The 26742-nt window shown below is 46.8% G+C and overlaps 2 protein-coding genes across 7 annotated transcripts in view; one reads left to right on the top strand and one right to left on the bottom strand.

The window, feature by feature from the left end:
• thrb (thyroid hormone receptor beta) overlaps positions 1-26742 on the bottom strand; it is a 92680-nt gene that overhangs the window by 34833 nt on the left and 31105 nt on the right. Inside the window, exon 2 of one of the 6 annotated variants that reach the window (XM_010873459.5) lies at positions 25679-26009. The exons of the other annotated variants lie outside the window; for them this stretch is intronic. The gene's annotated coding sequence lies outside the window, so the exon portion shown is untranslated. The remainder of the gene's footprint in view (positions 1-25678; positions 26010-26742) is intronic. 6 annotated transcript variants of the gene reach the window in all.
• On the top strand, positions 14498-15768 carry LOC117594978 (basic proline-rich protein-like; the record flags this gene model as incomplete). The annotated part of the gene is made up of 2 exons (XM_034294780.1): positions 14498-14957; positions 14996-15768. Coding segments are annotated over 2 exons (1233 nt in total), but the record flags the coding sequence as incomplete, so codon positions are not given.

Below are 26742 nucleotides of genomic sequence, written 5' to 3'. Positions count from 1 at the left end.
GCGGAAGTTTCTAGTTCAAATCCCAGACGTGACTTGTTTGTTATTTACAAACCACCCCCGCCGCCCTTGCCCCGGTTTCTGCCCCATTACTCCTGTGTCCCATTACTCCTGTGTCCCATTACTCCTGTGTCCCATTACTCCTGTGTCCCATTACTCCTGTGTCCCATTACTCCTGTGTCCCATTACTCCTGTGTCCCACTGCTACTGTGTCCCATTACTCCTGTGTCCCATTACTCCTGTGTCCCATTACTCCTGTGTCCCATTACTCCTGTGCCCCATTACTCCTGTGTCCCATTACTCCTGTGTCCCATTACTCCTGTGTCCCACTGCTACTGTGATTCTGTGGCTCACTTTGATGTAGCCAAATGGCTCTCAGGCTGTAGCCAGATCCAAATGAGAAACCTATCCTACACCAAAAATATAGACCCACAGAAAAAATGTGCAACTCATTGATAGAGGATTTGGAATCATCATTCCAGGGGTTGCGAATCCCCAGGTACATCTCTATTCACATACACATCTATTCTCATTATAGTGTAATTATGTGCAAACCTATTGAGGACTTAAAAAAAGGGTCCTAAGTGGATCAATACAAACACTCAATTCACAGAATGACTAATCATCTCAACAATGCTTAAAAGTAGATTAAACTCTGTTACAACTGTATTCCTGAATGAACTGTGTAGCCAATGTTAATTAAAAACCTACTTCATTTCTAATTACTTTCACTATAAGCAGCAGCCTCAGTGGGGACCTATGGGCAACATACAAGTGGTTTGTGATAAAACAGAACAGGGCAGTGCATTCACTCACTTGGCTGAATTGCGGGCGTGACGGTCATGCACTTATATTTACAGGGCATTCAAATGAATGAATAGAAGAGAGAGAAAAGGTTGTGTGGTGTGGCAGGGGGGCTGGTCTAGTATTACTGAAGCCCCCCCTCCCCACCACTACCCAGCAATCAGCAGATCAGCCCCCCTTCCACCATCCTCCTCATCTACATCTTTCTGTCGGACTTGAACTCACGCTCCACCTGTATATGCGGACCTGAAGTGGCGGCACAGACTTCTGGACCACACCCATCTACCTGTCAATCATCCTTGTGAACACCCCGAAACATCCAAAAACGACATGCTGCCTCAAAGGGGAGATCAAACATAAACAAGCCAGTCAGTCATTGTGTTGCATATGTCGGTGCAAGGCAATGCTATGCTTCTGAACTGATCCCCAGGGTGAGACAGATCTGGAGTCCAGGGACAACCAGTCACGTGGGCAGAATCCACAACACTGGGACACTGGATAACGTAGGCAGTACAGAATCGTCTAAAATGTATGAACCCCTTCGGGTCTCCGCCTCCTCAGTCAGCCCCCTTCCCCTGCCTCCCTCTACTGTGCCAGTGTGAGTACAGGTCAGATTAGGACAGTGTGCAGCGCACTCAAACACAGCTGTCTGCTTCTTTCCAGTTTTCATCCATATGCACACTATCAGGGAAGGGTAGAGGGAAGAAACCGGCAAGTCAAACCGGCGGCAGCAGAGGATTTAGGAATGGGGCGAGAAGAAGGAAGAGGAAGGAGAGGATGACGAAGAGGAGAAGAGTGGGGAGGTGTGATGAGAGGAGAGGGGAGAAATAGGGGAAGAGTGGGGAGGTGGGATGAGAGGAGAGGGGAACAATAGGGGAAGAGTGGGGAGGTGGGATGAGAGGAGAGGGGAGCAGTTGGGGAAGAGTGGGGAGGTGGGATGGGAGGAGAGGGGAGAAATAGGGGAAGAGTGGGGAGGTGGGATGAAAGGAGAGGGAAGCAGTAGGGGAAGAGTGGGGAGGTGGGATGAGAGGAGAGGGGAGAAATAGGGGAAGAGAGGGGAGGAAAGGACAGGGGATGAGGAGAAGAGAAGGGAGGAAGTAGATCACACTGTCTAACTATCACTGTGTTGGCTTCCTCCCTCCCTCCCCCAACCCGCTTCCTCATGTCATCAAAAGGCACCCGCCTTGCTCCGACAGAGCACCCAAATCACTGCAGTGGTTCTGGGTTGAGGAGAGGAGACGGAGGACAAACACAGGGATTTTAAGGACACTGCAGTAAAATCTTTGGCAAAAAGAGAGAGAAAGAGATGGAAAGTAAAGGGAGGGGGAGGGAGGGAGGGGTGAGGCAGACTGGATATATAATTCACACTAACAGCAATTTTAAATGATTTCAATTCGAATAACGTTTAAAAATTGACACAATATGTAAATACACTTTTCTGTTCACATTTGCAGCGAGAACGTATCGCGTTAACTGAACTCTGTGATAGGTTGAAAACATGCATATGCAGCGCAGGGCCCTGACAAAATATTATCTCTTGCTTTAAGCAATAGGGCTGGACGATTTGCAAGAATGCACATTTTACATCCGAATGCAAGTCGTTATTTTCATTAACGTGAGGAGAATAATTTACTATTTACAGCAGCAGCGGTTCGCATTCACACCGAGTGTACTCGCTAAACTCTAAATTTAGCAAAAAAAAGGAAAATGGAGAAATTTCACTTGCCCTGGTCTGACATTGTTCATGTGAGCCCCGATGCAGCTTTGACTACAGAAGCCTGGCTGTTTCCAAGCTAAAGCTAACCCAAATACAGCAGCACACAACATTTCTCATTGACTGCGTCAAACAGCGCTATTGGACGCGTTCACATTCAATAAAACTCGGGGGGACACTCACTTTCCTAACTTTTGCGAAATTGTTCTTATTGACAGTCAAAATCAGACGCCGATATATGAAGCAGAAACACAGAGGTGAAGGGCAGAGACGGGTATTGAACCCTTGCCTAAAGGGGGGGGGGGCAACATACACACATGGGAACGTAAGCACTGGACCACAGTCCTGCAAACATGCGTTGACTAGACCAAATGAGGAGTATTTAAGCTTGACGACCATCATCAACACGTGTCAAGGTATATTACATGGCATCCCATTCCTGTGTCTGGTTAGTTTGTGATGACGTTGCCTTCCTCTCCGGCGCTACTCCTCGCCAGTGTACTAACCGGCTGGAGAGTGATGGCAGCAGCGCACCCCGAGGACGCACCTGCTCCCGCTCACTCATTAGTGGGGTATTTATGTGTTTGTTTTTGCCACTGCACCTCACGGACTGTTGTTCAGTCCACGCCCGCCGTGAGGTGCTGTCAGTTCTTCTGAATTAAATAACATGTAAAGAATTGGAGCGTTGTCGCTCGTTTCCGAGTTTCCTTTCCTTCTGGACTCATTTTTACGCATGCATCGCACTCGTACCGTAACACGAGCGAGCAATGGGATACTTGTACCACATAATCAAATTTCGAGACAACTAGGAGATGTGGACTGCATCACACGGACTTTAGACACACCAGCTGTAGAGGATGTATAATATAGTCAATAAAATAATAAATAATGCAAGGACTGCCCGTTCTGTTTGTTTTTTTTGTTGCTAAGTTTTTTCAGATATTGAAAAAAATAATCTGGATCAGCCAGGCGGTTGTTTTCATACACGCAACAGCCTATTCCTTGGCGGCAGGCAGCAGTTACCTTACTCCCCATTTCCTAATCTGCCTGTGAAGAGTTTAAAGGTGCCCAATGCAGCAACAGTCTCTGGCAGAGAGTCAGGACTGACAATAACACATGTGCCATGGTTGCAAGAAAAACATTGAATGCCGGGACGTTCGTAGGCGTGTACTTCCTTGAAAGTGTGTGAAGTGAAGGCCAATGACAAGCTTTGTTCAGGTTCATGTAGCCTACACTGAACGCTCCAGAAACTAAAATACAGAATACAGAAGCAACGCGAGCGTACGACAAAGCCTGGAGTAAAACAAGGGTACATTTAGCATTTGATAGTGAGAGTTGAAGTTTGCGTGAACAGTGACGCAGAGTTGGCTACCTTTCTGCTCAACAAGTAGGTTACATCACCTCATTTAGCTAGTTGGCGCGATAGCCAAGGAACACTATGTATACGTTTCTAGATTGATTATCTAACCTAACGCATAAGCTAACACTGCTCGGAAGAAGCAATTATATTGCACACTGGTCGAAGTGGACATATTATTGTTCCAGCTAGCGATAGCTAGCACGATTATGGTTTCATGTTCGCTAGATAGCCCTCAACGAATTTCTGAAATATGACAATGCATCTAACGCAATAGATAGCTCCGATGACGTTTGGATTGGTTTTGCTGTTTACTTTGTTTGTTCTGTATTCCGTAGTTATGGAAAGGACCCATCCACTTTAATCCAATTTTAAACTAAAGTCTATGTTTATTTTTCCAGTACTGATTGTTGGAGGTGACACTGCTTCAGACTGGTCAGTATGCTCATAGTTAGTAATGATTGTGTCAGATCTTAATAGAGTTGTAGAACTAATATTCAACTCACTGCCGATAGGTGGCGTTAAAGTTGCATAGTGCACCTTTAAAGTTTTGTGAATCAGGTTGTCCTCTGATACGGGTATTGTTCAAGATCTGTTTAAGGTCGTCTTGAGGCTATTACTTATGGCCTATTAGCCTGGAACACGGACCGTTAGAAATTGACCCAAGTTGGATGCGTATTTGTCGTCTTATGGATTTAGCGAATCAAAATACTGCGAGGTGCGGCATCAAGTGGAGTGACATTTCTCACATTTGATCATGTCAGGGAATACTGAATACATCCAGTCTTGCCTGAGCCTTGCACTTCCTGCTAACAGCTTCAAGCGCTCTGACAAGAAAAAGGAGCCATAAGGCTCGACGGCAGGCAGCTGTGGGGGTGCAGGGGCACATGCTTGCTTTCTTTTTAGGGTGTAGGCCAGGACAATGGCAAGGGCCTAATAAAAAGAAAAGAAAAACACGGTTGCCGCTTAGGACGCTGTTGCATTGGAAATTCCTTGTACAATATGCAACACTATTATCCCATATTCTGTCAGTGGTGGTGATCATTTGTGTTTTTTCACTCCAACCTTGCGTAGGGGTCCAGCGAAACTGCGGTATGCCAGTGTACTGGCCACTTCCCCTCAGTCACAGAGCTGCTACTCAGCGCTCAATCACTCTGGGACTCGGCTTCCGCTAGCAGATAAAAAAAACTAGTTGTTTATATGCTGTAACCATAATCTATTGTAAACATAAGCAGACACAACTGTCAGACTAGTGATTTCATGAAAACCTCAATATTGCTTAGTTTAGTTTAGTCGACAACATATCAAACAAGCATTCAGTATTCTCTTAAATGACAAGCAGTCGATAGTGATTTAATTAGCAAATTGGCCAAAGGAAGTCTTTTTTGTTTATTTAGGGAAACCATGGCTTTATGACAGCATAAATAAAAGGATGATATCATAATTACACAAAATGCTGAGCATTTGGCCCAGAGCACTATGTAACACTGCTTCTACATACTACACCCATATCCATAAGATAGCCTTGGTAACATGTTTTTGGAAAGTTCATTCAAATCCTATTTTTATTACAGTTGTTCAGAGATATACATTTTCAGCTTGGTGCCTTAGACTACTGTGTCAGCTGGGAAGCAATTTTCCTCAGTTTCTTTATGAAGAAAACATAATTGAAATAAACATATTTGGACCACTGGGTATATCCTATGTTAATCAGACATTGATTGAAGTCGACAGTCTATAGCTGTGAACACTGCGATTTCAGTATTGTTTGTTTGAATCTTTTAAAGGTAGAGAACTACAAACCATGTTTAGTCACGTTGGACTACATACAGCTCCGGAAAACATTAAGAGACCACTGCGCCTTTTTCTTTCCTTTCCAAAAAAGTCAAAAAGGAAGTTTTGAGTGAGGAACAGAAGGGTTAAAATTAAGAGACCACTGCAAATTGAACACGTCTGTTCCTCACTCAAAACTTTCCGTTTCAACTTTTTGGAAAGGAAAAAAAAAAGGTGCAGTGGTCTCTTCATTTTTTCCGGAGCTGTATAATGAGCCCTTAAAAAGGCCTTCCTAGCTTTTTCCTGCTCATTTAGAATTCAATTTAGGATCTAACACTTATTAAACAAACAAAAAAAAAGATTAACAACATATATACATTTCTCATACTGGAACTACTGTTTAGACAATAAGTCAGATACTATCCTGTGGCACCAAAATGCCACCATGTTTTTTCTGCTTCTGGGAGAACTATGATTAGGAAATGCTTAGGCCTACTTCATGTATACACTTGGTGTACGGCAGGAGCGATCACATGACGCCACAAAGGAGAAGTGGAATCGCAGCCAGCCAGATGGAACCACTTGGTGTGGTTGTGTGTGAGTGCAGCGTGTGTGCAGTATCTATAGAGAGAATATTGTACAGTACACATTCACACAGTATATGTCACCACTGGTTGCTTTTCTTTTTTTGCGGTTGTGTATGGAAGACACAATTACTGTAATGTAAACTGTAATGCTCTGAAAGCTAATCTCACTCTGAACCACATAATCCACTTACATGTACATATGGTTTGGCAATACATTGTCAAGTGATGACATTAAAGGCTGAGTGTAATCAAAAACAGTGTTTTTCTATTGGTGTAATGGTATTTCCACACTAGAATGCAAATATATCCCTCTGAATCTGAAAATGGGTTGGGGTTATGATAAAGAGCTGTTTGAAAATAAATGCCTTGAATGCCTGTTTGGGTACCCTTGGCTCACTGCATGGTGTCACAACTCTGATTTGACAATGACAGACCAATGACTGTTTATGTAGTTAAGGGGTGGGCTCAAAACAATCCTCATCCCTACTAATCATCACGGTTTTACACTGTAACCTCAAACAGTAAATCTTACTGCCTATCAATGGAGAGCGGTGACTGTCACAGACCAATCAAAACACAATATTATACTATATACACAACTTGACTTTTCAAGATTATTCAACCATTCAAGTCATTGCCATTGTGGGACAAAAATGTCCAAGTTACATGTAGGTGAACATGAAGGTGCAATATTAATCTTGAGTTCAAAGTCTTTATTTATATTTATATATAGAGTACATTTCAAAAGTCCCAGGCCACCCAAGGAAATTATGTTTAAACTTTTTATCTAGGCCGTAAGTGTTTATTTCCTATGTAACATTAGAACAAATAAAAATAAACATTAATACAACAAATGTAACAGGAACGTTTTGTGTTTTCCAAAAGTTAATTAATATCTTGTAAACGCCTGAAGAACGCAGATTTGGTTCTCAAACCTTGACTCCAAGCACCACAACCATTCCATGTACTGCAAATGGCTAAGCTCTGACCATTTGACAGAAAGAACTCATAGTATTATATGAACAAGGCAAAACCCTGTAAGCATGAGACTGCATGTCCAGATATAGTGTTCAAGCTGTAAGATTCAGGCCAGATTAAGATAGAAAATGCAGTAGAAAACACACAAAAAAACTGCTACTTTGAAGGTTACTTCCGTAAGGGAGAGAGTGCTAGCTTAGCATCTGGCAAAATAATCTGGCAATCTGGCTGGTTGTAGCTAGGAAACCATCCTTGCAAGCAGAAGAGATTGCAGTACACAAAGACCATAAAACATGGAGAGACAACTAGGGACTGAATGCCTATGAGTCCAAATCTGAAATGTCTGGTTCATAAAGATTCCAGAAGATGAGTTGCTAAGAAGTGATGTCTGTCTGCAAATTTCTGTGAAGCAGTCACTTCAGCCAGTGGTTTAGAGAATCTGGTCAAAAACGACAGTTATGAATGCAATGATTTTACTGTACCTTCTAGAACACTACTGTTGGTAAATGCTTTAACTTTAGCTGTGTAGGATCACCTGGGTAAGGAAATGTACAAAAAATACTAAAATAGTATAAAATACTAAAGAGTTATGGCAAATCAGGAAATACGTTTAAAACAATTTACCACAACTTAAAACATTTCACAACTATCTATCAAAGCAAATTGCTTCTGTTTTGAATTACTACATAAGGGAAGCCTCACAAAATACTTTCATTGCATTAATGTTTATCTGCGTTTACTTTCATTTCATATAGGGCTCATAAAGGCTATAATTCATGAAAAACCACCAGACAAATAAAACAATAAGCATTACACAATAATAAATATAGCTGAATGCATGGAAACATTGGGTATATCTGTGCTAAGGGCCTAATTATTTGAATAGTGCATGCTCCATAAAGCCACAGTACATCATTTGCCAACCACACGCTGTGATAGATATGGCAAAACACCAACAACAACATAAACCTAGAGTGTGTCAGTTCAGACACACTCATCAGACCACAGAGCTCTTTGTGCTTCTCTAGACAGATCCACACACACACACACACACACACACACACACCACTGGCCTGCTGTAAAGAGCAGGCTTTCCCAGTCCACTGTGTGGAACGAGGGAGGAAAAGCCAGAGTGGGGGATGATGGAAAAGTAAAAAGAGAGGGAGAAGAGGGAGAAGTAAATAACAGATGAAGAGAGAGGGAGGGCTATGGAGAAAAGCAGGAGTAAATGAGAGAGAAACAAGGACTATGGCTAGTCTTTGTTTGTACTGGACTATGACTAAACTACATGTATTGTTTGTCAGAGCCACAGGAATAAAATTTTTCCTGAGTCCAACCTGGCAAGGCCGCCAGGTAGTAAACACAACAACAAAGTAGAGAGAGAACATGAACAACAACATTTTAACAAGTACATTTCCACTTGTACAAAAGTGTTTTTCAGCCAACTCACAAACCTATTGCGTGTTGCCTTGCAATCGACTGTATTATCAATCCCAATATGAATACAGCCTACAGTACTTAGAGAGCGAGAGAGAGGGAAAGAGAGAGGGAGAGAGAGAGGGAGGGAGTGAGGTAGACTGGCTAAATGCTTTATGTTGTGTATTAAATGGGTGAAACTATTTCCTCCAACATCTTCCAAATGTTTTCTCCTTACTTGTCCCAGAGGTCTCCAGGAGAATGTGATAGGCTGCCAAACTGCCAGTAGGTCAGCAATAGCCGCCCAACTTTCTCCACACTCCTCCCCTGATTGGACCTTTCCAGCTACGCCGGTGCCAAATGCTGCATACTACTTTGGCCGAGCTCTAGCTAGCTAGGACACCTGTCAAACTTTTTACAAAGCCAGTGACGCCGTCACAGCTAGCCTAGCTCTACAGTATGTATGGTGTGCTCCTTTCGACAGCCACCCAGAATTTATTTCCCAACCCTTGTGAACAAAGACCACCAGACGTTGACCAGGCAAGTGGAAAACAAAACGCAAACCAATAAACAATGCGTTGTCACACACTGTAAACCGTAAGTGGAATTTAGGGGATTCTAGAGACCCCAGATTTGGCAGGGGACTTTCTGTTTCCCTTCTTTTCTTAGAGGAGGAGTACACTGTCTAACACTCCAAGCTCTTCTCCACAGCTGGAGAAAAAGGTCTCTCTTGTTTTCTCTCTGTAAACTCTGGGTAATCTAGTAAAGACTAATCTACCTTAATAAAATATCCACTGAATCACAACAAGGGAGTAATTAGGCTGTGTTGCTCAACTAATTTGTGTTAATGTGAGACACAACATTCTTCAGGAGTCTGGGGGGTATATCAGTTCGACTTAAACTAGTTCCTGTGTAAAGATTCTGTCTTGATTCCAAATAAGCCAGAACCCACAAGCAGGTGGATAATGCACAGGTGGACTGAGAAGTCTGAATGAATCACAGGTATGGAAGAATGAATTATGAAGTGTGCCCTGACACACTCACTCGCTCACAATAGGTAGCTCCAAAATTAACAGCGATGGCTAATAACTGGATGTGAACAAGAGGCATTTTTGTTCTTTGGACTGAACCACTCAAAAAGAACCGAGTCCATACAAAAAGAGGTAAAGTTAGCATCACAAAATAAAACGTACTCCCTAAATTCCCAGTGACATCACTGAATAGGTCACTGCTGGGGGAGGACACCTGACTGTTACTTCCGACTGTTCAGGTCCCAAATGGCACTTTGTTTCCCATAGTGTTTATGACTCAAGTCCACATTATGTCTGTGTACATCTCTCTGGCTCTGTTCCCCATGGAGAGTTCCCTATGGAACACATACAGAGAGATGAATGCAACAAGAGTTCCTTTCACTCAGCCTAATAGGGTTAACAGACTAATGAATGGCTTCATATTAACATCAACATGCAGATAAAGTAGATTGTTCAGTCCTCAGTAGATATTCCGCATGTTAAAATAAAGCTCTACGTCAGTCCTTAATACAGGATTGTTTCTCCATCACACTCTAGTATACAGATCATTCCTGTGGCTCCCGTAACTGAGTTGCTTTGGAAAAATGTCAGCTGGATTACTGTACTAATGAAGACAAACCGAAAGGGAAGGGATGGAATGACATAGGAATCAAGAGGCCGAAGAGTATCTAAGAAAATCGAAAGAGAGAGAGAGAGAAATATCTGAAACAGGACATCTTGGTTACCTGAAACAGGACATCTTGGCTACCTGAAACAGGATATCTTGGCTACCTGAAACAGGACATCTTGGCTACCTGAAACAGGACATCTTGGCTACCAACAGGGCATATCAGCTACCTATAGGGCATATTGACTACATTGTTAGGGCATCTCGGCTACCTATAGGGTATATTGGCTACATTGTTAGGGCATCTCGACTACCTATAGGGCATATTGGCTACATTGTGAGGGCATCTCGGCTACTTCAATATGTATAGGGCCTCTTTGCACTCTGGACATATTTCTCATTCATGTCAATGGGCCATTACAGCTTTATATGAAAAAATACACATATGACCAAAATGTTTTCTTTGTGAGATTACATATCCCTCATGTCTATTTGTAATGATGCCCTATAAACTGACTAGAATTTTTTTTCTTTTTCTATGATTGCATGTTTAGTGCAGTCCCAAACAGTCAAAATTGTATGGCGATTTTGACAATAATTTTATAGATTTTTGGCCATATCTTGGCCTTAGATAAAGATACAGCCAAGCTACTTCAGCAACTCCTTCAAGACTAGTTTCCAGGTGACATATTCTAAGCAATAGTCTCAACTCCCAAGCTTTCATATTTTACACAGAGGTCAGGGGTCATTCCATAAGGATGAATCGAATACTTTGCGGGTTACTTTTCAGGATCAATAACTAAAGAATTCCACAGTAGAATTGTCTGATCTGGTTCCAACCTTCAGATAACAGTGTGGAGTTGCTAGATTTAATCCTCCCAAAATGTTACCTATTGTTATTTTGGTATGGTTGCATGTTTAGTGCAGTCACAAACAGTCAAAAATGCATGGTGATTTTGACAATAATTTTGTAGATTTTTGGCCATATCTTGGCCTTAGATAAAGATACAGCCAAGCTACTTCAGCAACTCCTTCAAGACTAGTTTCCAGGTGACATATTCTAAGCAATAGTCTCAACTCCCAAGCTTTCATATTTTACACAGAGGTCAGGGGTCATTCCATAAGGATGAATCGAATACTTTGCGGGTTACTTTTCAGGATCAATAACTAAAGAATTCCACAGTAGAATTGTCTGATCTGGTTCCAACCTTCAGATCACAGTGTGGAGTTGCTAGATTTAATCCTCCCAAAATGTTACCTATTGTTATTTTGGTATGGTTGCATGTTTAGTGCAGTCACAAACAGTCAAAAATGCATGGTGATTTTGACAATAATTTTGTAGATTTTTGGCCATATCTTGGCCTTAGATAAAGATACAGCCAAGCTACTTCAGCAACTCCTTCAAGACTAGTTTCCAGGTGACATATTCTAAGCAATAGTCTCAACTCCCAAGCTTTCATATTTTACACAGAGGTCAGGGGTCGTTCCATAAGGATTAATCGAATACTTTGCGGGTTACTTTTCAGGATCAATAACTAAAGAATTCCACAGTAGAATTGTCTGATCTGGTTCCAACATTCAGATAACAGTGTGGAGTTGCTAGATTTAACCCTCCCAAAATATTACCTGTTGTTATTTTTGTATGGTTGCATGTTTAGATTCTTGGCCATATATTGGCCTTAGATAAAGATACAGCCAAGCTATTTCAGCTACTCCTTCAGACTTAGCCCCCAGTTGACATATCCAAAGCACCAGTCTCAAATGTTAAGCTTTCATATTTTTCAAGAGGTCAGGGGTCGTTCCATAAGGATAAATTGTGCATTTAAAAGGGTAAATTGCAGGATCAATAACTGTCACGTCCTGGCTGTGCCCCTAGCCATCTCTGCGCTGGGCTCGGGGCATAGCCAGGACAGGACAGGAGGTGGCCTTTAGCCACCTCTACTCCTTTTTTTGGTTTCCCCAATTGGAGGCAGGTGTTAGTCATTGCCTCCAATTGGGGACCCTATTTAAGTTTAGTTTGTAGGCCCCAAGGCGTGGTTCATTTGGTTTTGTTTATCCTGTGTAAGGAATACCCACGTCACTGGTTGCTGCTTTTTGTTTTGTTGGAGTCCTGCATTCTTTATTTTGTATTAAATGGATTACCTTACCTACCTCTACTCTGCGCCTGTGTCCTCTTCACCCCACAACCGTGACAGAATGAACCACCACCAAGAGACACAGCAGAAATGGACGGTAGGGGAACTCCTCGGTTGGCCGGACAGCGACACCGAGGAGGAGGAGAACCCCTACTGTCCTCTGCGGCACACCGGGCCTCCACAGCATCCACCCCGGAGGAGACGTCGACGGAGGCGACGTAAGCAAACCTCCGTGTGTCCGCCCCAAGAATTTCTTGGCGGGGTGCTGTGGGGGCAGGCGGAATGGAAGGACGCGGCCGTGCCACCCGTGCTCACGTGTGGGGTAGTCCAGGTGCCCCAGCCCTGCCCGGTGCCAGCTCCTAGGCGTCGGGCAACAGCGCCGGGGGGGCCTATGAGGGCTTTCCCTGATGTTGGGAGATGTGAGGACTGGTGGGGCTATCGGGACCCGCCGTACCGGTTCTCGCAGCCAGCGCCCCCTGCTGCCCGGGAGCCGCAGCCGGCGCCGCCAGCGCCCCCCGCTGCCCGGGAGCCGCAGCCTGCGCCCCCCGCTCCCTGGGAGCCGCAGCCAGCGCCCCCTGCTGCCCGGGAGCCACAGCCTGCGCCCCCCGCTGCCCGGAAGCCGCAGCCTGCGCCCCCCGCTGCCCGGGAGCCGCAGCCAGCGCTCCCCGCTCCCTGGGAGCCGCAGCCAGCGCCGCCAGCGCCCCCCGCTGCCTGGGAGCCGCAGCCAGCGCCCCCCGCCGCCCGGGAGCCGCAGCCAGCACCCCCTGCCGCCCGGGAGCCGCAGCCAGCGCTCCCCGCTGCTTGGGAGCTGCAGCCAGCGTCCCCCGCTGCTTGGGAGCTGCAGCCAGCGTCCCCCGCTGCCTGGGAGCCGCAGCCAGCGCCGCCAGCGCCCCCTGCTGCCCGGGAGCCGCAGCCAGCGCCCCCCGCTGCCCGGGAGCCGCAGCCAGCGCCCCCCGCTGCCCGGGAGCCGCAGTCAGCGTCCCCCGCTGCCTGGGAGCCGCAGCCAGCGCTCCCCGCTGCTTGGGAGCCGCAGCCAGCGTCCCCCGCTGCTTGGGAGCCGCAGCCAGCGTCCCCCGCTGCCTGGGAGCCGCAGCCAGCGCTCCCCGCTGCTTGGGAGCCGCAGCCAGCGCTCCCCGCTGCTTGGGAGCCGCAGCCAGCGTCCCCCGCTGCTTGGGAGCCGCAGCCAGCGCCCCCCGCTGCTTGGGAGCCGCAGCCAGCGTTCCCCGCTGCCTGGGAGACGCAGTCAGCGCTACCAGCGCCCCCCGCTGCCCAGTGGCCTCCGCCGCCAGCTCCACCCGCTGCCCAGTGGCCGCAGCCGCCAGCTCCTCCCGCTGCCCAGTGGCCTCCGCCGCCAGCTCCACCCGCTGCCCAGTGGCCTCAGCCGCCAGCTCCACCCGCTGCCCAGTGGCCTCAGCCGCCAGCTCCACCCGCTGCCCAGTGGCCTCAGCCGCCAGCTCCACCCGCTGCCCAGTGGCCTCAGCCGCCAGCTCCACCCGCTGCCCAGTGGCCTCAGCCGCCAGCTCCACCCGCTGCCCCGCTGCCTCCGCCGCCAGCTCCACCCGCTGCCCAGTGGCCTCAGCCGCCAGCTCCACCCGCTGCCCAGTGGCCTCAGCCGCCAGCTCCACCCGCTGCCCAGTGGCCTCAGCCGCCAGCTCCTCCCGCTGCCCTGTTTTCGCCGCCGCCAGGACCCGCCGTGGACTGGCCGCCGCCCGGGCCCGCGGATGACTGGCCGCCGCCGCCCGGGCCCGCGGATGACTGGCCGCCGCCGCCCGAGCCAGCGGTTGACTGGCCGCCCGAGGCCGCGGATGACTGGCCGCCGCCGCACGAGGCCGCGGATGACTGGCCGCCGCCCAAGCCCGCGGTGGACTGGCCGCCTTGTCCCGCAGCGCCTTCACCTGCCCAGGAGCCCCCGCATCGTCCTACGGCGCCCTCGCCTGTCCCGGCCTCAGCGGCGCCCTCGCCTGTCCCGGCCTCAGCGGCGCCCTCGCCTGTCCCGGCTCTCCCTGACCCTCCGCCGGCTCTCCCTGACCCTCCGCCGGCTTCCCTGTCTCCGGCTCCTTCGCCGGCTCTCCCACAGGGTTCTGACCCTCCGCCGGCTCCCCCGGCTCCTGCTCCTCCACCGGCTCCTATTCCCCCGCCGGCTCCCCCGTCTCCTGCTCCTCCGCCGGCTCCTGCTCCCCCGCCGGCCGTCAACCCTCCGCCGGCTCCCCCGGCTCCTGCTCCTCCGCCGGCTGCCGACCTGCTGCCGGCTCCTATTCCTCCGCCGGCTCCCCTGTCTCCTATGCCTCCGCCGGCTCCCACTCCTCCGCCGGCTCTTCCGCCGGCTCCGGACCCTCCGCCGGCTCCCCCGGCTCCTGCTCCTCCGCCGGCTGCCGACCTGCCGCCGGCTCCTATTCCTCCGCCGGCTCCCCCGTCTCCTATTCCTCTGCCGGCTCCTATTCCTCCGCCGGCTCCCCCGGCTCCTACTCCTCCGCCGGCTCTCCCGCCGGCTCCGGACCCTCCGCCGGCTTCCCCGGCTCCTGCTCCTCCACCGGCTCCTATTCCCCCGCCGGCTCCCCGTCTCCTATTCCTCTGCCTGCTCCTATTCCTCCGCCAGCTCCCCCAGCTCCTACTCCTCCGCCGGCTCTTCCGCCGGCTCCGGACCCTCCGCCGGCTCTTCCGCCGACTCTTCCGCCGGCTCCGGACCCACCGCCGGCCCTTCCGCCGGCTCCCCCGGCTCCTGCTCCTCCACCGGCTCCTGCTCCTCCGCCGGCTCCTACTCCTCCGCCGGCTCTTCCGCCGGCTCCTGACCCTCCACCAGTTTCCCCGTCTCCTACTCCTCCGCCGGCTCTTCCGCCGGCTCCTGACCCTCCGCCGGCTCCCCCGTCTCCTATTCCTCCGCCGGCTCCCCCGGCTCCTACTCCTCCGCCGGCTATTCCGCCGGCTCCGGACCCTCCGCCGGCTCCCCCGGCTCCTGCTCCTCCACCGGCTCCTATTCCCCCGCCGGCTCCCCCGTCTCCTGCTCCTCCGCCGGCTCCTACTCCTCCGCCGGCTCTTCCGCCGGCTCCTGACCCTCCGCCGGTTTCCCCATCTCCTGCTCCTCCGCCGGCTCTTCCGCCGGCTCTGGACCCTCCGCCGCCTCCCCCGGCTCCTGCTCCTCCGCCGGCTCCTATTCCCCCGCCGGCTCCCCCGTCTCCTACTCCTCCGCCGGCTCTCCCGCCGGCTCCGGACCCTCCGCCGCCTCCCCCGGCTCCTGCTCCTCCGCCGGCTCCTATTCCCCCGCCGGCTCCCCCGTCTCCTGCTCCTCCGCCGGCTCTTCCGCCGGCTCCTGACCCTCCGCCGGTTTCCCCGTCTCCTATTCCTCCACCGGCTCCCCCGGCTCCTGCTCCTCCGCCGGCTGTCGACCCTCCGCCGGTTCCCCCGGCTCCTGCTTCTCCGCCGGCTGTCGACCCGCCGCCGGCTCTCCTGCCGGTTCCTGTCCCTCCGCCGGCTCTCCCGTCTCCTGACCCTCTGCCTCCCTGGCCTGTCCCTGCGGCTCCGCCTCCCCGGCCTGTGCCGGCGGCTCCGGGCGCTGAGCCTCCGCCGGTCCGGGTGTGGTCGTCCCGGTCTTGCGGTCGGGAGCCCGCGCCTTTGGGGGGGGGTACTGTCACGTCCTGGCTGTGCCCCTAGCCATCTCTGCGCTGGGCTCGGGGCATAGCCAGGACAGGACAGGAGGTGGCCTTTAGCCACCTCTACTCCTTTTTTTGGTTTCCCCAATTGGAGGCAGGTGTTAGTCATTGCCTCCAATTGGGGACCCTATTTAAGTTTAGTTTGTAGGCCCCAAGGCGTGGTTCATTTGGTTTTGTTTATCCTGTGTAAGGAATACCCACGTCACTGGTTGCTGCTTTTTGTTTTGTTGGAGTCCTGCATTCTTTATTTTGTATTAAATGGATTACCTTACCTACCTCTACTCTGCGCCTGTGTCCTCTTCACCCCACAACCGTGACAATAACTGAACAATTCCACTGTAAAATTGTCTCATCTTGTTACAACATATAGATACAAGGGTATAGTTGACAATTTAAAGGTTCCAGAATGTTACCTATTGTTATTTTGGCATGGTTGCATGTTGAGTGCGGTCTCAGCTAGTCAACATTGTATATACATCTTGATAACTATTTAATGACATTTTAGCTTAGTCACTTCACCCATTTCTTCAGACATAGCCCACTGTTGACATATCCAAAGCACCAGTCTCAGCTGTTAAGCTTTCATATTTTTCACAGAGGTCAGGGGTTGTTCAATATGAATGAATTGAACAATTTCAATATATTTTCACTATATTTTTCATAATATAACAAATATCTACAGTTGTTTGTAATGAATATGGATTGTATCTATTCATTTCCTATAATAAAGTTAATCAATTCCCACAACAGATGAAGTGTTACAATAAAATTATCTGTATTTTTGGTCCATCTGATAGGGCCTCTGTGCTACCTACAACTTATAGTTTGAAATGATCATAAATCCCAAAATAAATGACATAACATTGTAAAACTGCATGCAACTAACAGGAGAGTTCTAAGGAACATGCTGGCAAAGTTAGAAGTGTCTGACAGCATCAGGTCATGAACATTTCTTATTCACCTTTGCAAATTGTCTTCGAACATCAGATGGATGTACAATCATGCAATCTACCAAGATTATTTCCTCCCGTTTGAGACAAAAACAAATTACCATGGAGAGAATGAGAGAGAAGAATCTTATTACTAGCTACCTAGTTATGATCCCAAAAAAACTATAATTCTCTCTTTTTTTTAGGTATTGCTAGGCTACCTGTCTCCAGTGTTTTCGTAATTAAATGTAACATTTTACAGATTATAACAAAAATTACTGTTTGTAGCATTGAAAATGGAAGAGGACAGTGACAGCCATTCGTTAATTTATAAAAAATATAAAATTTTAATATTTATTCAAGAAGAGAGAGATGGTAACCTAGAGGCCCTACAATACTTCTAAAGAGAGAGAGAGAGAGATACAAATAAAGAAAACGAGGCGCACAGAGAGCTGATGAACAAATAACCAGTCATAAACAGATTAAAGCGTGCCTCTTCAGTAAACACACACACACACACACACACAAAGACAGAGAGAGGACAGTGGAGTCTGTATACCCCATGGCCCAGAACAAAACAAATAGTTCAGAGAGGAACATAGTGACAGGCCTGTAGTGCTTGGCCTTGTTCTAAGGGCAAAGGGTGCGTCTCAAAGGACATTCCCATTCAGATCTTTCCTGGCCTGTCTGCACCCAGCAACGCCACAGGAGATTGACATGCACTCGGTTGCTAACTAAATACCTCTTCACTCACGTCATGAATGTAAACCAAATAAGGTTTCACACAGCTGTTACACTGTCATTACATTGCCCTCTCACCATGCCATAGGTATTAACTATACAGCAAACCAGGGTTGAAATAGGCCAGACTTTAATTGCTTTGAATGTTTCACTGAATATGCTTAGGGAGGCTCAATCAAGGGCAGAAAAGTATTTGAAAGAAAACCAGTTGTATTTGAACCCAGGGTTTCTGCATTTCAGTGCTTGGCAACAAACACTTGTATCACCAGTATGACCTGAGAGATTAGGCCATATCTGCCAACAGCAGCAGGTTGTATGACTGGAGACATAACCCAGAGGCCATGTAGACAAAAAGGAGCTTAAGAACTGCAAATGTGGGGCATATTTAGCAATGGGTCTGACCCTATATCAACCCATAGTGCAAAACAAACCCAAAAAATCAACAAAGGCTTATACAAAAATAGATTAAACGCAGAAAGCATTTGTCTCTGGCCTAAAGCAATGTGCAGAACTTAATGTAAAGGCCAACTATAAAGCTGAGGCCAGCTATTGGACAACATCGGTCAACAGCATGGTTACAACCCCTTCCTGCTGAGCATACGGTATGCTACACTGTGGACATACACACATTCTGGATACTACAAAAAAACACAACAATTGGAAATGTGATGCACGCGCACACAAACAAACAAACACCTAAAGACTTCAAAAAGCATGTAAAATACATCTATTTGTGAACCTTTGGCAGAGCTATTCTGGAATTCACTGACTGATGTGGTTAAATGCAATTAGGGGTTAACCGTCTTGCTCAGGGACAAAATGACAGGGTTTGTCACCTTGGGGATTAGAACCAAGCCTGGGGATTAGAACCACTGACCTTTCATTTACTGGCCCAACACTACTGATCACTAGGATGCCCTGCCTGTGAAATATTAGTGATCATTAGTCCAAAGAGGAGAGCCTGTCATGTCTTGTTGAATTTGATCAAACACAGATTCATACGATGAACAAATCAGGTAAAAATCATTAATTATTTGCAGCAATCTTTTATTACCGACATTATTGGTTTTATTGAATAGTTGTTTCAGTCCTAGTTTAATTATCATTTGAATTAATGTAATAATGTAGTTGTGTTTCTTCTGTATGTGAGGTTCTGATTTAAAAAGAACTTTAGAGACTCTCAGGGACGCATACCTGGCATTCTCCTGTACTCAGTTCAGCCACAGCTGTGATGGTGTTGGAGTGTGACCGTGCTGGACACCACCACCACCATTCGCTTTGATGATCAGTGATGACTAAGAGGGTTGAGAACTTTAAGATCTTCTGTGTACACATCACTAAGAAAAGAAAATAGTCCTATGAGTGTGGGAACATGAGTGTCCTCTTTTCCCTGAGGATGCTGAACAGATTTGGAATGGGCCCTCAGACCATCAGTTTCACAGTTGCATCATTGAGAGCATCTTGATCAGCTGCATCACTGCTCACTAAGACAAATACACCGCCCTATACCCAAAGCGCTTTAAAGATGGTGTGATTGTTTGGGTTCATCCCCAGGGCAGAGTTATCTGCCAATAATACCTCTACACCATGCAATATACTGTAAGAAGAAAGCCAATAGATTTTTTTTTTTTTACCAACCTACCCCTAACTCAAATACTTTCCCACAGCTGCTAACACGCACTACCTAAATGTGTACTACTTTTTCTCAAAACTATAAACACACTTGCCAAAACTCACACCATATTGATTAAAACCCAGACTTTTCACACAAAATGAAATATATTTAAAACCATATTAACTGAAATGAAAAAAATCGAATACAGTGACACTACTAAATTCCCACAGCACACAACTGAGAAGAATTCTCAACAATATTTTAAAATATAAAATATATAAAATAATATTGTAACAAATCACTATGGGTGTTTAGGTGTTTGTTGCAGTGCACTTAAAAACCTCAGTCCCCAATATCTGGATATGTTCCAGCAAAATGTTTTATTGGAAAGAACGAAAGGGACCCTTCTGGGACTCAATAAAACAAAAACAATCCTTCATGACATAAATCTCCACATAGGGTAGGTAACAAAACTTGCAATTGTTCCAAAAACACGATCATTGTTCATTTTTGTGAGAGACAAGTCTCAACATCCTGCCTTTGACCTGGGCCAGATATACACTCACCTAAAGGATTATTAGGAACACCTGTTCAATTTCTCATTAATGCAATTATCTAATCAACCAATCACATGGCAGTTGCTTCAATGCATTTAGGGGTGTGGTCCTGGTCAAGACAATCTCCTGAACTCCAAACTGAATGTCAGAATGGGAAAGAAAGGTGATTTAAGCAATTTTGAGCGTGGCATGGTTGTTGGTGCCAGACGGGCCGGTCTGAGTATTTCACAATCTGCTCAGTTACTGGGATTTTCATGCACAACCATTTCTAGGGTTTACAAAGAATGGTGTGAAAAGGGAAAAACATCTAGTATGCGGCAGTCCTGTGGGCGAAAATGCCTTGTTGATGCTAAAGGTCAGAGGAGAATGGGCCGACTGATTCAAGCTGATAGAAGAGCAACTTTGACTGAAATAACCACTCGTTACAACCGAGGTATGCAGCAGAGCAACACGCACAACCTTGAGGCGGATGGGCTACAACAGCAGAAGACCCCACCGGGTACCACTCATCTCCACTACAAATAGGAAAAAAAGATCACCAAAATTGGACAGTGGAAGACTGGAAGAATGTTGCCTGGTCTGATGAGTCTTGATTTCTGTTGAGACATTCAGATGGTAGAGTCAGAATTTGGCGTAAACAGAATGAGAACATGGATCCATCATGCCTTGTTACCACTGTGCAGGCTGGTGGTGGTGGTGTAATGGTGTGGGGGATGTTTTCTTGGCACACTTTAGGCCCCTTAGTGCCAATTGGTCATCGTTTAAATGCCACGGCCTACCTGAGCATTGTTTCTGACCATGTCCATCCCTTTATGACCACCATCTACCCATCCTCTGATGGCTACTTCCAGCAGGATAATGCACCATGTCACAAAGCTTGAATCATTTTAAATTGGTTTCTTGAACATGACAATGAGTTCACTGTACTGAAATGGCCCCCACAGTCACCAGATCTCAACCCAATAGAGCATCTTTGGGATGTGGTGGAACGGGAGCTTCGTGCCCTGGATGTGCATCCCACAAATCTCCATCAACTGCAAGATGCTATCCTATCAATATGGGCCAACATTTCTAAAGAATGCTTTCAGCACCTTGTTGAATCAATGCCACGTAGAATTAAGGCAGTTCTGAAGGCGAAAGGGGGTCAAACACAGTATTAGTATGGTGTTCCTAATAATCCTTTAGGTGAGTGTATTTTACCTACATCTCAGGCTGTACATTCTGACTGTCTCCGGGCACTGAGTAAGGATAATGGTCTATCAATGATGCTAGACACCCATCGTTGATGGCAACAACTTCAAAATGTCAATGTCAAAAGTTTTACTATATTTAAACCTGACTGGCGCTGCCCTGGTCAGTAAGCCTAGAAGTGTGGTTTGCAGTGAGCGACAAACAGGGCAACATGCCAAATTGTGTATTCCCAAATTTCCCTATTTTCCATAGGCCATATTCTTCATATTAAAACACATGAAGTGTGTTGTAGTTAGACTATTAACCTAATGCAAAAGAACAATAAATATTGCAAAAAGAGCGAGAGGAGAGCTGCAAGCAGCGCAAAATGTCACAATTGAGGTATACGTTTTTTTCATTCTCCTCCTGTATAGCTGTCAACAGGTGGTTGGATTGTTCAGACATTGTCCAGACCATGTCTTGGGCCTCAAAAATCATGCCCGGCCTACCAGCCCCAACTGCTGTCTCTCAACTGTTTTTTTGCAGCCTACCTGACAATGTAGCTGACTTGTCCAACTATGACCACATGTTCCCGCCCACATCGGCTCAGAAACAGCAACTCTCCTCAGTGCATTCAGCTACATTTCAAGAGAGCTTTCAAGCAGCCAGTGAGTTCAAATTACCTGCTTTGGGCAAGGGAAGCCCCAGTACGCACCCAGCTGAAACATACAAGACATCATCCTTTGGTATTATTTATGACATGGCAAAATCTCGGGCATCGTCTAGAACTCCAATCCAGCTTAGCAGCCGTCATTGATTTTTGTCATCTTATGTGTACAGTTAGCCCGACAAAACAGGTAGAACAAGCTGTTTTTCTGTTTATTTGTTTTTACGATACCAAACTCTAATAAACACGGTCAAAGAGGCACGAGTGTGAACTTTAATAGTGTTTCTGTTTAAATATTTGCAACAATGCGCCACAACACATTCTACACAGCAAGCTGAAGAATGTAAGACCTGAAGAAATGAATCCAAGCCCTGGGCTTTGTGCCGGCTCTAGACTTTTCGGGGGCCCTAAGAAAATGTTGATTTTGGGGGCTATTTTGGAATGACTGCTTATGTCTCTTATGTTTACAACCAGCTCTGCTTGGTCTAATAGACCCCAGAAGGAAGGGCTTCTAGTGAGATTCTGCATTCATTAGCCCTATCACCCAAGTGACAGAGTGAAGAGTAACCAAAACACCTACTGTATATTGTAGAGAACTATCTAAGGCTGCGCATGAAAAAAACAACTATTGTAAGGCTGTGCATGAAAACATTGCTTGTTTCTATTCTAACAAGCTATTCTGCAGCTAATAGTACAACACATACATTTATCCAGTAAAGAGGTTGTCAGAGGGAAAATACTGTGACGACATCTTTTCAACAAGTAGCTTGTAAACAAGAGGAAAGAGCCTCCCGGCCTAAGCACAAGGACCCCAAGGTGAAGCCCTGCCAACATCACTACACCCATCTCTCAGAAAATGGAACCTTTAAAGGAATACACCCCGTTAAGATGGAAACGTCATGCTTTCTATAACAACTGGAGTGTGGATGAGTTGGTTATTGTGAAAACTATGTTTGTTTGTTGGACCGAGTAGCGAGAGTTCACTGAAAAGACACACTTCCATATTAATCCACTCTGTGGTCCGGATGAACACAGTACCCCCTTTCAGCTTGAGATGTTGTCTGGTTGAAATTATAAACAGCATTCAGCACAAAATGTAAAGCCATTATTTTGGACAGGCTGGAATAGAATACTTAAAATAAGAGGGAGCAAATTAGGCCCCGAAAATACTTTCTGCTTCCCATTTATTCTTTAATAGTGTGCTACGTTCAACCAGGGCCCATAGGTCTTTCGTCAAGGGTGGTACTTAAGGGAATTAACAGGGGGCCATTTGGGACACAGAAAATTGTTCCGTCAGGAAACGCCACGTTGTGGTTCACTATATAGAGAAACATACAAATACAATATCTTGGCATTCCGTTCCTTCGACGTAAGTCACCGCCATTGCATGATCGTAAATACAGTACTACTGACTACATTCACACCAATAACATAATAGCAATACCTGTGGCAATGAGCAGGGTATGCATTGAAGATAACATTAAAGGCAACATGTTAAACATTATGTCACAGGGCAAATTTTAAAGGCAGCATGTGAAAGGTAACATGTTAAGAACAACATGTTCAAGGTCTTGTTAAAAGCAACATGTTCAAGGTCACGTTAAAAGCGACATGTTAAATGTCACGTTAAAAGCGACATGTTAAAGGTCACGTTAAAAGCGACATGTTAAAGGTCACGTTAAAAGCGACATGTTAAAGGTCACGTTAAAAAGCGACATGTTAAAGGTCACATTAAAAGCAACATGTTAAAGGTCATGTTAAAAGCAACATGTTAAAGGTCATGTTAAAAGCAACATGCTAAAGTTAATGTTAAAAGTAACATGTTAAAGGCAACATTTTGCTGTGCTGAGTGCTAACATGTTATTAGAAAGCTTTCCCTTGGTCTCTTTCTTGGTCTCTACCCAGGACTTGAAGAGAAAAGCAACCCGGGCTAGTTTTCCCAGATCTTTGGCTGCTCTAGCTAGCATGTGGGCACACAAACCACACACATAAACACACACACACAGTTTACCCATAAAGCTGTGGGATCCAAGCAGTCAGGAAACCCCTTTAAAGTGATGCCATTTTATCTATCCATCTCCCTCATTTATTCTTTTACCACTACCCTCCTCTCTCTTCTTTTGAGGTTCAACCCAGACCAACTCAAGAGGCACAGTTCTGGCCGTTGCTGAGATGTATTTTCTATGTACTGTACCCCATCCACATTCTAGTCGTTTTCCCCAACTGCTTTTGTTTTTGAAACAACCACTGGCATCAGCCGACAACAGAGAAAAATAAAAGGGATCTTTGTGAGCCCTGTGCACTAAACAAGTTCAAATCAGAGCATGTTCCCGACAACTTTGTTTAACACCAAATCCAACAAAAGACTAACGGTGTGAAGCTAGCCCAGCAAACGACCTACCCGGGAATTTATGCTCTTGGGATTGAGCTTGCCTGGCGCTTATGGAACCAAAGGAATACTTGCACGCCCTGTTTGTTGCATGACCTGTAAACAGGATCAAACGCCCAGAAGTAAATGGAAGAAAACAAATGCCAATCTGAACCCAGGTTTGCACTGTGGAACCAACAGGACACAGGGGGGACATTCTAACGGGACAGTCTCAAAGGATATAACAAAAATTGCACCATATTACCTATATTACCTATATAATCTCAGTGCACATGTGTGGAAGGTCTCAAGGAGAAAGTAGGAGTCGTTGAAAATGAAAAGGTTTCAAAATGAGAAAAAAAGTTGTAACAAAAATAACGTAAAGTGGACCCACTTAATGTAGCAGCCTTAAGGCAACACTAAGAACACCTGGGAGCTACAGCTACAGAACACTATCTCAGCCCTTCCAAGACAGGGAGCAAAAGGCTGGAAACTGGGAATATCAACATGTTCTAAAAGAGATACCCCACACATTACTTTATTCATCACATTTTGGGGGCATGTACAAGATTCAAAGCACTGTTTAAAATGTTAATAGCTGTCAAATTATAGCATCATGTCTCCGGGAAAACCTTTCATCCCCTTTCACATTCTTATCCACTGATTTCTGAGTATGTGGTAAGCAGACAGGACTCAAGGAAATACCCACAATATTCTCACCGTGTTTCTTCCATTCCTCACCTCCGTCTCAAATCATAGTGAGGGAGAAGAGTGAAGGGATCTTTTTTCTGGCTCTTACTTTTTCCCCTTTAAGGTGTAACACAAACAAGCCTGTCTAGACACGACAATAAAACATGCCGTGTCAATGTTTCAAGTGAAACATTATATGACATGTCAATGTCTTGTTGTTAGGTGGTGATAGGGTCTCATTGTGTAGATATTTATTTTTGTTACTACACGAGTGAAACGGCATTAGTATAACGTAGATGTTTTCTGACTGTGGAGAACCCTGGGTTTCCTCTATAGAATCCCTCCAGATCTGTCATTTCATTTGACTGTGCATACAGTCACTACGCTAAATTCAATTGGTTTCCCCCATGGCATGTCCTCTTTCTACAGTATCTCTCTCTTCTCTGGGATTCCTGTTCCTTCACCTTAAAGGAATGTGTTGTCGGCCCCACCTTCATCAGATACATACATAGTGGCATCAGCGTGCGGTAACAGGCGGTGTGAAGCAGAGCTTGTCTCTGGTGGGGTCTGTTGGTCGTTATGTAACCTCTGGCTGTCTCTGTCGCTCAGCCCTCTGTCCTGACCGTCTGCTCCACTCCCCTCCGCTGTACTTTGCGTCTGCCCCTCCCCCCTCCCTGTCTGTCCTGTGTGTTTTGTGTGTCCTCCCCAGTCTGTCTGTCTTTGTGTGTGCGCCCACCCCCTGTCTGTCCTGTGGTATTTGTGTGCCTGTGCCCTCCTGTCTGTCCAGTACGTTGTTTGTGTGTGTGTGTGTGTGTGTGTGTGTGTATGTGTGTGCGCGTGTGCCCGTCCCTCCCCTGCCTGTCCTGCTGCCAACCCACGCAGAAGGTTTCATCACCTCTATTTCACCGTGACCTCTGTCTTTATGACTGTATGACGCCTCACTCTCTCTCTCTCTCTTTCTCATGCTGGGAAGTTGCGTGTCCGCACAGGACTCACGGACAGGCAGAGGAAGCTCCTCGTGGCTGCCGGACAGTGTCCAACTGGTAGTGAGGGAGTGGCCGGTTGTAGCTCCGGTTTGGGAGAGCAGACCAGGCGGGGTCGTGGTGCCCGGGAGAGTGTGGCTGATCGCCCCAAAGAAGAAAAAGGGTGTGAGGAAAGGTGTGGTTGGTGTGGTGGAGGAGGGGTTGGCGTCCCTGGGTATTTCACCTGGCGTTGGGGAGCAGGGCCTGGGTAAGAAAAGGGTGCAGGTCAGTAGGTGGTTGGGTCAGGGAGAAGCGGAGGTAGGGGAATCGGGTGAAGGGGAGTGTAAGGAGAGGTCCTTCTCTGACTGCTCTCGGAGTTCGGTGCTACCAGCCAGTCAGGTTGCAGGCTCTACTCACACCCTACTTAAGAGAGCTGTCTGAGTTTTTGGCTGATATTAAGAAGGTAGTTCTGGAGTCCCATTTACCGGTCTGGGGGGGAGGTTTGTGAGGTCAGTGCAAAAGGCAATGAGGACTGAGGGCCTGGGTGTCCTCTCACCTAAGAAACGTTTCAGGTTGAAGAAATGGGTCACAGCGAATGGGCTTGCCTTCTGATACAGCTTAAATAGCTAGGTGTCTTTCAACGTATTGGTTTTTTGGTTCTAACCACCAGGGTTTTTTTCTTGCTCTTTTTCCTCTCTTTCTTTCATGGAGGCTCTGCGGGTTGGCTCTCTTAATATAAATGGCACCAGAGACAGGGGGAAAGAGGGGTAAATTCAGGCTAAAGTCAATGATCTGACATGTTATGATATTAATAATGCATGTTGCTTACCCTAAAATAAAGGGGCTAATTTGTGAATGAAGAGGTGTGGTGTCTATATGGGATCCAGGAGATTACAGGAGGCTTTATCTCTGTACTCCAACCAGGTTAAAACAAAGCATTACTCTGAGGAGGAAGTTTCATTATCACAATAGGGAATTAATGTGAATGACAGAATCA

Source organism: Esox lucius, chromosome 10 (genome assembly GCF_011004845.1).
Source record: "Esox lucius isolate fEsoLuc1 chromosome 10, fEsoLuc1.pri, whole genome shotgun sequence".
NCBI classification, from domain to species: Eukaryota; Metazoa; Chordata; class Actinopteri; order Esociformes; family Esocidae; genus Esox; species Esox lucius.
The sequence above is the reverse complement of the archived record's forward strand: the minus strand, read 5'-3'. Positions and strand labels throughout refer to the sequence as shown.